General features: G+C 47.6%; 1 protein-coding gene across 1 annotated transcript; it reads right to left on the bottom strand.

Annotated features, from left to right (window-relative positions):
- Positions 1-7643, bottom strand: RAET1E (retinoic acid early transcript 1E). Its single transcript, XM_055390835.2, has 5 exons — positions 7463-7643; positions 2428-2645; positions 1490-1754; positions 958-1232; positions 1-270 (listed from the first exon to the last, which is right to left on the bottom strand). Exons 2-5 carry the CDS (start codon positions 2510-2512, stop codon positions 101-103), a joined length of 795 nt encoding a protein of 264 aa, XP_055246810.1. The 5' UTR covers positions 2513-2645; positions 7463-7643; the 3' UTR covers positions 1-100.
- Between the last annotated feature and the right edge of the window lie 5414 nt (positions 7644-13057).

Below are 13057 nucleotides of genomic sequence, written 5' to 3' on the forward strand. Positions count from 1 at the left end.
TCAAGACTAAGGCAGTGCACCATTTCTGTGGAGAGAGATGGATCAGGGAGCGGGGGCTTGGATGAGACCCATGATTCACCTCTCTTGAGTCCTTACCAGACTAAGACGTCCTCAAGGGCCAGAGACCAGCCTGCCACTCACCATTTTGCCACCAGACACAGATGAGAACAATTCCCATTAAAACTAACAGGATGAATGCCCCCAGGATGGTCCATCTATCTGGTACACTAGAAGAAGACCAGTGGATATCTGAAGCATTTACTGGTGACACTAAAAAAAAAAAAAAAAAAAAAGAAAGAAAGCACAAGCCCTGTCACATAAAAAAAAAAAAAGCATAAAAATATGCTTTCCTTAGCCCCTGCTTTCCCCAGGAACACATGGTGCCCCACATAATCACTGGCTCATGTGACAGCCACTCTACCAGGCCCTGGGCCATGAAGATGAATAGGGGTTGTGCCTTGTCCTTATGGAGCTCAGATTTCTACTGAGAGAGGTAGCAAATATCCATCTGATTACCACACAGTTTCACATGATTACTGTGGTTAGAACTGTTTGGAGGATGACACAATGGGTGGTGCTTAATTCTGTGTGGGGAAGGTGGGGAAGGCTTCCTAAGAAGTGGCATTAGAGCTGGTGGAAGGGTAATTATAATAGAGGAAGAGAAGGCCTGGATGTTTGCAATGACACAGATAGACTTGGGACCATTTAGCAGTGGGTCATTGTGACTGGATCATTGGTTAATGGGAAGGGGTTTCTACACTGAGGAAGAAAGAGTGGGAGGTGGGATGGGAAAGGGAGGATGGTGGGAAATCCTTATGGCCATCACTGACTCTCCAGACAGGAAGCCCACGGAGAAGTCAATCAAATTTTCTGTCGCACACACACACTGACACCCACACAGGGAAGGCTTTTGACCTTTAAAGGGAGCTGCCACATTCTCCCACCCAGCTCAGTTACCTGTCGGTTCTGGCATTGCCTCCCAGTGCCCTAAGAATTCCCTGAGCCAGTGATCGCAGTCTCCCTTTGAGAGCTTCCTGAAATACTTTTCCAGCCCTCTGTCTTTCTTCCATGTCTCCTTGATCTTACTGGCTTCATGATTAATTACTGTCCAGGTCATGTTCATTGCGTCAAAGAGGAGGGATTTCTCTCCATTGATGGCGAACTGCCAGGATGCACCAGTGCATTGTTCTGCTTCACGTTGACAAAACATCTCGACTTGCAGAGTGGAAGGACTTGCAATCCAAACACAAAGCCATCATCCTCCACTCTTTGAGAGGTCCATCATCTTCCAATAGGTCAAGTGTTTCTCTGCACATTTAGGGGTCTGTATTCTTTCTGCCCAGACTTGTCCTTTCCTGCCCATTGGGTCCCATGTGCCTCTATGGTTGGGCCAATGATCAATACACAAATATACCTAAAGCCCTCCCCATCTGTGTTCTTCCCTCCCCTCTCTTACTGCCTGCCTCCGTTTCCCCACCCCATTCCACACTTACCACTGGTCTTTATCTGGGGTTTGATGTCAAGAAGGAGCATCCTGAGGTCTCGCCCCACTTCTCCCAGCGTTTGGGTCAATTCTCCCCAAGTGCTGGTGGCATTTACCTTCTTCCCCAGGAGGCCCAGAGGTTTGACCATGTTGTTGTCACTGTTGTACTGAAGGAAAAGATTTTTATTCAAGAAGACCTGCGCTTCACACCAGGGCTGTCCAGGTCTGGACAATAATTTTATAGTGAAGTTGAAGCAAAGAGAGTGACCACCTGTGAGAGAAAGATGCAGGTGAGGTCCAGGACAGGGGAAGAGGACCATTAGAACCTGCACTTCTGTGACCCAAGACTCCCTGGACTGGGCCAGGCTAGCAGAGGCGGGGCAGCTCCATCCCAGACTCCCTCAACCTTCTGGATCCCTGCTCCCATCTCCCCCTGACTGTCTGGGGTGAGATACTTGATGGTACCAGGGACCCCTGGGGTGCACTTAGTGTTAATGGTGTTAACAGGAGGATTCATGTCACAAGTACTTTTAGCAACATCTACCAAGTTCTGAGGCACAAAACAGACAAGCCAGTGTATGACCTCCTGACACTTAAACTCTAGCTGAACACACATGACATTCAGTAGAAAGGAAAAAGAGGCATTTATCACAGGACACACGCTGAATTCCTGCGGGGTCCCAGATGTTCAGGAAAGTGTCCTGGAGTAGAAGGTGGGGGGTAGCATTGTAGAACTGCCCTCTGTGAGCCAGTGCCTGGCCTAGGGCCTCAGGCTGTGGTCTCCCATGAACTGGGTGTAACATCCCAGGGATCCTCTCCCTCACCTCATCCTTAAGAGCAGGCACCCACTTGTCTGAAGCCTGCATGAAGCCCCATTCGCCTACCCCCTACCTTTCTCCCTCCTCCTTGTCCTCAGCCAGTTCTTGTGATCTCAGGACACTCACCAACCATGATCTCCAAGGCTATTAGTAGCAACAGTAGAAGCAAAAGAAGGCGCACAGGGCTAGAAGTCAGGGATATTCTTCGCATACTGTGGAGAGTAACAGGCAGGAAGCTGGGCGTGTACACATTCACCCTCACTGGTATGGTGAAGAAATGTTATCCAACAGCGTGGGTGTGGGCACTGCCCAAATTCTTTACCCTGGAACAACTGAGGTCAGGCCTGTAGAGACTCAATTAAAGAACAGTTTTGTGAAGAGAGTGTTTTCCAAGTATTCAGAATATAATTATTTATTGAAAAATAAAATAAGACATTTAAAAACAAAATTAACTTTGAATAAACTCTCTCTCCTCTCCTGTCCCTGCTGCCTCTGCAAAAAAAAAAACCCCTCTGGTGTGAGCGGGATGGTTGGAGGTTATGTGAGCTCCTTCTCCTTTCCTCCAGTTTCCTCTTCCCTCCTCCTCCCTGCCTCTTTTGCTTTTCCCTTTCTTCCTGGTACCCCCTCCCCATTCCTGTATTTTCTCCCATCTCCATTCTCCCCTCTCCCACTATCCCTAACCCGTTCAAACTCTTTCCTCTTAAATGGTTGAGATTTTCTCTCACCAAGCACACCCCAATATTAATTAAACTAGCTGCAAACAGGCAGCAACTGGTCTACCATGACAGATGGGTTTTGTGTGTGTGTGTGTGTGTAATTGTAATAAAACATATTGAGTCACTCAATAAACACTTACAGAGTGTCTACTACATGTATCAGGCACTATCATAGATGCTAATTAACGAAACTGAAATGGCCAGGCCCTCACAGTGGCTCATGCCTATAATCCCAGCACTTTGGGAGGATGAGGCCGGAGGATCACTTGAGGCCGGGAGTTCAAGACCAGCCTGGGAAACATAGTAAGACTCCATCTGTACAAAAAAAAAATTTTTTTTAAATTATACTTTAAGTTTTGGGTTACATGTGCAGAACGTGTAGTTTTGTTACATAGGTATATACGTGCCCTGGTAGTTTGCTGCACCCATCAACCCATCACCTACATTAGGTATTTCTCCTAATGTTACCCCTCTCCTAGCCCCCCACCCCGTGACAGGCCCTGGTGTGTGATGTTCCCCTCCCTGTGTCCATGTGTTCTCATTGGTCAACTCTCACCTATGAGTGAGAACATGTGGTGTTTGGTTTTCTGATCTTGTGATAGCTTGCTGAGAATGATGGTTTCCAGCTTTATCCACGTCCCTGCAAAGGGCATAAACTCATCCCTTTTTATGGCTGCATAGTATTCCATGGTGTATACATGCCACATTTTCTTAATCTATCATTGATGGACAAGTTTTGCTATTGTGAATAGTGCCACAATAAACATACGTGTGCGTGTGTCTTTATAGCAGCATGATTTATAATCCTCTGGGTATATACCCAGTAATGGGATCACTGAGTCAAATGGTATTTCTCATTCTAGATCCGTGAGGAATTGCCACACTGTCTTCCACAATGTTTGAACTAATCTACACTCCCACCAACAGTGTAAAAGCGTTTCTATTTTTCCACAACCTCTCCAGAATCTGTTGTTTCCTGACTTTTTAATGAACGTCATTCTAACTGGCGTGAGATTGTATCTCATTGTGGTTTTGATTTGCATTTCTCTAATGACCAGTGATGATGAGTATTTTTTCATATGTTTGTTGGCTGCATAAATATCTTCTTTGGAGAAGGGTCTGTTCATATACTTTGCCCATTTTTTGATGGGGTTGTTTTTTTTCTAGTAAATTTGTTTAAGTTCTTTGTAGATTCTGGATATTAGCCCCTTGTCAGATGCATAGATTGCAAAAATCTTCTCCCATTCTGTAGGTGGCCTGTTCACTCTGATGATAGTTTCTTTTGCTGTGCAGAAGCTCTTTAGTTTAGTTAGATCCCATTTGCCAATTTTGGCTTTTGTTGCCAGTGCTTTTGGTGTTTTAGAAAGGAAGTCTTTGCCCATGCCTATATCCCGAATGGTATTGCCCAGGTTTTCTTCTAGGATTTTTATGGTCCTAGGTCTTATAAGTCTTTGATCCATCTTGAGTTGATTTTTGTATAAGGTGTAAGGAAGGAGTCCAGTTTCAGTTTTCTGCATATGGCTAGCCAGTTTTCCCAACACCATTTATTAAACAGGGAATCTTTTCCCCATTGCTTGTGTGTGTCAGGTTTGTCAAAGATCAGATGGTTGTAGCTGCGTGGTGTTATTTCTGAGGCCTCCATTCTGTTCCATTGGTCTATATATTTGGTACCAGCACCATGCTATTTTGGTTACTGTAGACTTGTAGTATAGCTTGAAGTCAGGTAGCGCGATGCCTCCAACTTTGCTCTTCTTGCCCAGCCAGGATTGTCTTGGATATGCGGCCTCCTTTTTGGTTCCATATGAAGTTTAAAGTAGTTTTTTCCAGTTCTGTGAAGAAAGTCAGTGGTAGCTTGATGGGGATAGCATTGAATCTATAAATTACTTTGGGCAGTATGGCCATTTTCGTGATATTAGTGCTTCCTATCCATGAGCATGGAATGTTTTTCCATTCGTTTATGTCCTCTCTTATTTCCTTGAGCAGTGGTTTGTAGATCTCCTTGAAGAGGTCCTTTACATCCCTTGTAAGTTGTATTCCTAGGTATTTTATTCTCTTTGTAGCAATTGTGAATGGGACTTCACTCATGATTTGGCTGTCTGTTTGCCTGTTATTGTTGCATAGGAATGCTTGTGATTTTTGCACATTGATTTTGTATCCTGAGACTTTGCTGAAGTTGCTTGTCAGCTTAAGGAGATTTTGGGCTGAGATGATGGAGTTTTCTAAATATACAATCATGTCATCTGCAAACAGAGACAATTTGACTTCCTCTCCTCTTGTTTGAATGTACTTTATTGCTTTCTCTTGCCTGATTGCCCTGGCCAGAAGTTCCAATACTATGTTGAATAGGAGTGGTGAGAGAGGGCATCCTTGTCTTGTGCTGATTTTCAAAGGAAACGCTTCCAGTTTTTGCCCATTCAGTATGATATTGGCTGTGGGTTTGTCATAAATAGCTCTCATTATTTTCGGATATGTTCCATCAATACCTAGTTTATTGAGAGTTTTTAGCATGAAGTGGTGTTGAATTTTATCAAAGGCCTTTTCTGCATCTATTGAGATAATCATGTGGTTTTTGTCATCGGTTCTGTTTATGTGATGGATTACGTTTATTGATTTGTGTATGTTGAACCAGCCTTGCATCCCAGGTATGAAGCCAACTTGATCGTGGTGGATAAGATTTTTGATGTAATGCTGGGTTCCGTTTGCCAGGATTTTCGCATCAATGTTCATTAGGGATATTGGCCTGAAATTTTCTTTTTTTGTTGTGTCTCTGCCAGGTTTTGGTATCAGGATGATGCTGGCCTCATAAAATGAGTTAGGGAGGATTTCCTCTTTTTCTATTGTTTGGAATAGTTTCAGAACTCCTCTTCTTGAGGAGTATCTTTGTGATGTTCTCTGTAATTCCTGAATTTGAATGTTGGCCTGCCTTGCTAGGTTGGGGAAGTTTTCCTGGATAATAACCTGAAGAGTGTTTTCCAACTTGGTTCTATTCTCACTGTCACTTTCAGGTACACCAATCAAATGTAGATTTGGTCTTTTCACATAGTACCACATTTCTTGAAGGCTTTGTTCATTCCTTTTTATTCTTTTTTCTCTAATCTTGTCTTCTCTCTTTATTTCATTAAGTTGATCTTCAATCACTGATATCCTTTCTTCCGCTTGATTGATTCAGCTATTGATACTTGAATATTCTTCACAAAGTTCTCATGCTGTTTTTTAGCTCCATCAGGTCATTTATGTTCCTCTCTACATTGGTTATTCTAATTAGCAATTCGACTAACCTTTTTTCAAGGTTCTTATCTTCCTAGCATTTGTTAGAACATGCTCCTTTAGCTCGGAGTTGTTTGTTATTATTCACCTTCCGAAGGCTACTTCTGTTAGTTCGTGAAACTCATTTTCTGTCCAGTTTTGTTCCATTGCTGGCTAGGAGTTGTGATCATTTGGAGGAGGAGAGGAGTTCTTGTTTTTGGAATTTTCAGGCTTTGCGCGCTGGTGTTTTCCTATCTTTGTGGATTTATCCACCTTTGGTCTTTAATGTTGGTGACCTTCAGATGGGGTCTTTGAGGGGACGTGCTAATCCTTTCTGTTTGTTTCTTTTCCTTCTAACCGTCAGGCCCCTCTGCTGCCAGTCTGCTGGAGTTTGCCGGTGGTCCACTCCCAACCCTGTTTGCCTGGGTATCACCAGCGGAGGCTGCAGAGCAGCTAAGATTGCTGCCTGTTCCTTCCTCTGGAAGCTTTGACCCAGTGGGGCACCTGCCAGATGCCAGCCAGAGCTCTCCTGTATGAGGTGTCTGTCGGCCCCTACTGGGAGGTGTCTCCCAGTCAGTATACGTGGGGGTCAGGCACCCACTTGAGGAGGCAGTCTGACCCTTAGCAGAGCTCGAATGCTGTGCTGGGAGGTCTGCTGCCCTCTTCAGAGCCATCAGGCAGGGACATTTAAGTCTGCTATAAGCCCCTGATTGGGGCTGCTGCCTTGTTTACCAACATGCCCTGACCAGAGAGGAGAAATCTGGCAGTCTGGCCATAGCAGCCTTGCTGAGCTGCAGTGGGCTCCGCCCAGTTCCAACTACCCAGCAGTTTTGTTTACACTGTGACCTTAAAACCATTTACTGAAGCCTCAGCAACGGCAGAGGTCCTTCCAGATGAGTTTTATAATAGACTCCAGCAGTCCTACTGGGGCCAAGACCTCAAGGAAAGCCAAGTCTATCATTGGGAAAAGTCTTAGGGCTCTAAGTTTTGAATTCTGAAAATTTTTCTTCGAACAAAATTTTGTGTCATTTTCAAATAAAGCACAAGTTTTCCTCATAAAACTTAGTATCTGTAGACCCCCTTCCCACCTCACTTTTACAGCTGTCCCATTTGATCATCAGACCCTGCTACCTTAGCCAGTTCAGACTGCTACAACAGAATAGACAAGGTGGCTGAAACACCAAGCATTTATTTCTTACAGTCCTGGAAGATGGGAAGTCCAAGATCAAGGTGTCAGCAGGTCCGGTATCTGGCGAGGGCCCTCTCTTCCTCACCAGATGGCTGTCTTCCTGTTGTATCCTCACACAGTGGAGAGCAGAGACTGACAGCAAGCTCTCCTATCACTTCTTAATCCCACATGGCTCCACTCACATGAGTTATGACTTCCTAAATAGCATCACCTTGAGAATTAGGATTTCCACATATGAATTTGGAAGGCAGGCAAACATGCGGCCTGTAACACCACCCATATCCGTTCCACATCTAGGTTCCCTCTGTGTGCCAGGCAGTATGCCAGTTAACTCAAGTGCATGTCAGACCCAGAGGGTGACATCCTGTGACTCAGATGCTGGAGCCCTCATGATGCCTGGTAAGGTAAGTGGGTCTGTACCACTGTCCTTTCTTAACTAGATGGAACAGACTTCAAAGAAAGTAACCATGGACTATCGGCAGGGCTCTATCTCTGGGGCTGGGGGATAAGGGGTTGTCTGCTCAGAGGACAGTGGGTCAAGCGTTTGAAGGAGCCGAGGAATGCACATTTTTTACATGTCCCCTGTGTGGTTCTCTGGCTGCTAAGGTTAAAGAACCTCAATTTTGAGGGTGCACTTCCACCTCTTGGTCTGGAGAAGGGGTCTCAAATCTGTCCTGAGTGGAGCCTGTTCTGTACACATCCAGGCCCTGAGAGTACACGGAGAGGAACTCACTGCTACCACCCTGCCAATGCTGCTGCTGTGGGGACACCAGCGGGGGTGGGCCAAGAACAGAGTGTATGTGTGTGTTTGTGTGTGTGTGTGCACGTGCATGGGTGCGTGTGTGTGTGTGTGTGCGTGCATATGTGTGATATGACCACTGAGTAGCTCCTTAGCAGGGCCAATATTTTCTACAAGTCTGATGACTCACAGGAAGGAGCACACCAGGCCTATACTTGGGTTCTGACATCTGGGATGCCGACCTAACACTGAAGAAAAAGAAAGAGCTGCAGACAGGCTGGGAAAAATATGCAGAAAGGGGAAAGGGGCCCTTCCACCTTTGTTGCCCTCTGTGGTCCTGAATCTCAGCTTGGCCTGAGCCAACCTGAAGATGGGAAGGAATAGCCATTTTCCAACTGCAAAATGTCAGCTTCAGGCAATGGTTTCAAAACCGAAGTAATGGTTACATATGAAGTAGATTTTTGTTTGTTTTGTTTTTTGAGACCAGGTCTTGCTCTGTCACCCAGGTGGAATGCAGTGGCATGAGCATGGCTCACTGCAGCCTTGAACTCCCAGGCTCAATCAGTCCTCCCACTTCAGCCTCCAGAATAGCCGGGACTACAGGTGTGAGCCGGGACTACAGGCTCACACCCAGCTAATTTTTAAATTTTTGGTGTAGAGATGGGGTCTCGTCACGTTGCCCAGGCTGATCTCGAACTCCTGGGCTCAAACAATCCTCCCCCCTCAGCCTCCCAAAGTGTTGGGATTATAGGAGTGAGCCACCACACCCGGCTGAAGTGGAATTTTAATTGAAGTAAGAAGCAGGTGATAAGGAAAGTGAAACCAATAATTTCACGTAGTCCCTGGAAGCCCGTTGCTATAAAGAACTTTCAGCCTGAAGTCCAAAGAGAGACGAAAATTTTAAAATGAATTGGACTGTAGTTTTCAATCCCTGAAAATGAGTCACAGCCTTTTTGTGGCAGTGTGCCCTGGGCTTCTAACCGTCCTCTCCCTGCCCCAGCTGCCTTGAGGTCCCGGCCAATGGTTTCAACACTCAGGCTGGGAATGCCAAGGCCCGGCAGAGCGAGGCTGTGGAAGCATTGGCATAAGCGGAAGGGAGGATCTGAGGGAGAATGTGACAAGAGAAGTCGGAAAGAAGGAGTTAGGGCAGGAGAACAAGGAGAAATCCCTGTCCCCCAAATTGGAGACAGGGGCGATTGGGACTCCAGACTGGAGGGAGGCACGGATCCCTGAGTGCTTGGTGTGGAGGCAGAGGACCCGCAGAGCCACCCCGTCCTCCCTGCCTTATCCAGCGTCCCCGCCGCCACACCCCCAGCATCTCCCCCAACCCCACTTTTACTTCATTATCTGCCCCTGGTTCTCTCACCACTCGAGCCCCTGCTTTCCTCCTTCACTCCCAAACATGCACACGTTCCCTCTGCACTGGTGTTTGGAACACCAGCCATCCCCCACCCCCTACCTTGTGCCAGCAGGAGATGTTTGTCCTTCTGCCGTCTCTAGGATGGAGAGGCCTGAGGTGACTGCTTCCTCAGAGTCTCTGTGCAAACTCTCTGAGGAGCAGAAACCAGTTCAGTCTCTCTGGGCGTGGAGAGGCCGGCCTAGCAGAACACCTGTCCACCATGCAAACCCGGTGGGGCCACCTGTCAACTGTCACGTGTGAGTGATTCTAGGACAGGGTACCTCGTCCAGAATTGCATCCAATTCAGTACTGGATTCACCATCAGTAGAAGGACCAAGACCAGACTCAAGTCCCAGCCACGAAATTCTAGAAAGGATTTAATGTAATTTTAGCAGTTGTTGGAGACCAGCATGTAATGGCATACATATGTTTTCCTTAATATGTAGGTTGGGGCCCCCACCTTTTTTCAGGGTTTAGGCTTCTGCAGGTCCTGGCATAGCTGTGACAGCGGCCCTACCTCATTTCTGGTGGGTGCTGGCTCCCTCTATTGCTTGGTTTCTGTGCAAACACTGCATTATCGTCCTGCCCTCTTGAGACCTGGAGCTCCTGCCCCCTGAGCTCGTGTTCGCACTGTGCGTCGCTGAACCTCGCTGTTTTCTTCTTGCAACTCCATTCCCCTCTGCAACTGGAAGACCAGCCCTTCTCCTGAGTCTTCCTTAAAAGACACCCTGCCCACTTCCTTACAAAGCCCCCACCAAAGTGACACCAGCTACTTGTGAATGTAGCCAACTTTACTGAAGATTTAGAGGTTACGTTGTAAGGCTGTGAAGAATTAAAAAAACCTACCTATTTGCTTCACCTCTTTCTTATCTCTTCTTTGGACTAGAAATAAAATATCTATGATTTGACCACACCATCATCTAGTACTCGACCCTGGTTCTAGGCCACCGTCCTCCTGGCCAGGGTGATTGCAGTGCTGCCCTACTTGGTTCTCCGTGCCTGTCCCCACCTCCCAAATGGCTACAGAGCAGCCAGAGTGATGCTTCAGAACCTCATCACTCACGCCCCCCTCTGCTCCAATCCTCCAAAAGTGCTCCTTTTCTCTCAGTAAAACCAAAGTCACTGCAGATGCCTAGAGAGTCCTGCGCAGTCTGGCCAGCTGTCCATTATGCCCCCTCACTCGCTCAGTTCCGACCTCCACCCTCGGCCTCCTTGCTGGTCTTCAGAGCCCTGCAGATGTCCCCGTGCCTTGGGACTTTGCATTGCCCTTCCTTCAGCATGGACTGCCCTTCAGGCATCTGCCCGGCTCACTCCCACTCCTGCTCCCAGGTGGCACACCCTTCCACGCCTGGTTCTCCCTGCCCCTCCCATTTGGAATCCTTGTATTTCTTTCTTTCTTTCTTTCTTTCTTTTTTTAAAATTGTGGTATGATTCATGTAACGTGATTTTTCATCTTAACCACTGTTAAATGTAAAGGCCTCTATTTCATAATGGGAGACCTCTGCCTGCCCGGGCCATCCTGGACCTTCTTCACCTGAACTTGTTCCCCTAAAGCAATGACCACTTTAAAACATACCTCAGTAAGCCGGGCACAGTGGCTCACACCTGTAATCCCAGTGTTTTGGGAGGCCAGGGCGGCTGGATCACCTGAGGTTGAGTTTGAGACCAGCCTGGCCGACATGTTGAAACCCCATCTCTACTAAAAATACGAATATTAGCCAGGTGTGGTGGCCAGTGCCTGTAATCCCACCTACTCAGGTTATTGAGTCAGGAGAATCACTTGAAACCAGGAGGCGGAGGTTGCAGTGAGCTGAGATCACGCCACTGCTTTGCAGCCTGGGCAACAGAATGAGACTCTATCCCAATAAACAAAAAATCAAACAAACCTTATTAACTTTTAATTGTGGTTGCAACAAATTACTGCAAATTTAGTGCCTTAAAACAACATACATTCATTCTCTTAACATTCTGGAGCTCAGAAGTCTGAATAGTCTCACGGGGCTATCATCACTGTGCTGTGTTCCTTTGGGAGGCTCTCGGGGAGAACCTGTCTCCTCCTCGCCTTTTCCAGCTGCTCAACTGCCCACGTCCATGGCTCAGGGCCCCATTTCCTCATCTTCAAAGGCAGCTCCACCAGGCTGAGTCCTGGTTCACATGAGAACGCTACCCCTCCATGGCTGGTTCTCCCAGGGCAGCTGATTAGCCACCTCAGCTCCATCCGCAGCTTTCACTGCCCTTTCCATGTACCCCAACACAGAGGTTCCAGGGATTGGATCTGCCATCCTGAGGGTTGGAGAGGGAATTCTTCTGCCCAACACACATACCATATAATTTACATATCTATCCATTTAAAATTTCTATCTCTTACTAGAATGCCATTTCTGTGAAGACACAAACCTCATACAAGGCAGAGAAAACAGCTCCCCAGGGGTGAAGGGGCTTAGATGGGCCCCCTGGCTCAGGGAACAAGGAGAGGTGTCAGGGCAGCCTCCCTGGGTCTCCAGCCTTTACAGCCGGTGCCTCCCAGGCAGGTTCCAGCCGCAGCAGCAGCAAAAGAGATGTGGTGGGCAGCATCAGGCATTGGTGAGATTCCTGACACAGTTCAGTCGAAAAGAAACTTCCTAAACTGAGCTCACCTCAAGGAAGCTGGAGATATATGCCACCTTACCCAATGGGTACATGAAATACAAATACAAATCCTTTTCCAGGTTGTGCAGGTTACAACTGGCCCAATTCTATGCCTGGTCCCCTGCCCTGTCCTGCTGTGACTTGCCAGGGTGGGGTGCTCATTGGCCTCCAGGCTCCACTCACTTTTCTGACCGCATCCAGTTTCCACCTCCAAGTCACCCCCCAGACTGCTTCTCTTTTTGCTGTTGTTTTCTCAGCCCAGCAGAAATTCTAATATTCGCCAGGCTCGGCCCTGCTCAGGGCACCGGAGAAGGAGCCTCTGAGGAAAATCTTGGCACAAGGAGCAGCTCTCCCACCTGGATTTCCAGCACCCTCTGTTTTCTGGGAACTCCTGAATTTCTCTGGCCATTGTCACAGGGGCTCTGCCACGCAGTTCCCCTGGCGGCTGGCCCCTGACATCTGGCAAAGAGTTAGGAATGCAGGTGGTTTCTGGCAAATATGTAGGGCCTATGAGATAAGAAAGTGGGGGAAGCAAGATCACGTAGGTTCTCTGTGAGACAGGCCCCATGCCCAGCAGGACAGAACATCCCTGGCTGACAAGGGCCATCTTCCCCTGTCCTCATCTCTGCCTGGGCTCCAGCTCCGTCCTGCCTGACAGAGGCCGTGGAGCAGAGCACTGGGCTGCTGGTCAATGCCCTGGTCTTTAGATAGACCAGTCTCCGGATGGGGTCACAGTGGGAGAGCAGTGGGCCTGGGAGGTGCAGGGTTAGTGCAGGGCAGGGCTGCCTTGAATCTGCAGGTGCGGGGCCACCAGGCTGGACCTATCTGTATGCTCAGCA

Source organism: Gorilla gorilla, chromosome 5 (assembly GCF_029281585.2).
Source record: "Gorilla gorilla gorilla isolate KB3781 chromosome 5, NHGRI_mGorGor1-v2.1_pri, whole genome shotgun sequence".
Taxonomy (NCBI): domain Eukaryota; kingdom Metazoa; phylum Chordata; class Mammalia; order Primates; family Hominidae; genus Gorilla; species Gorilla gorilla.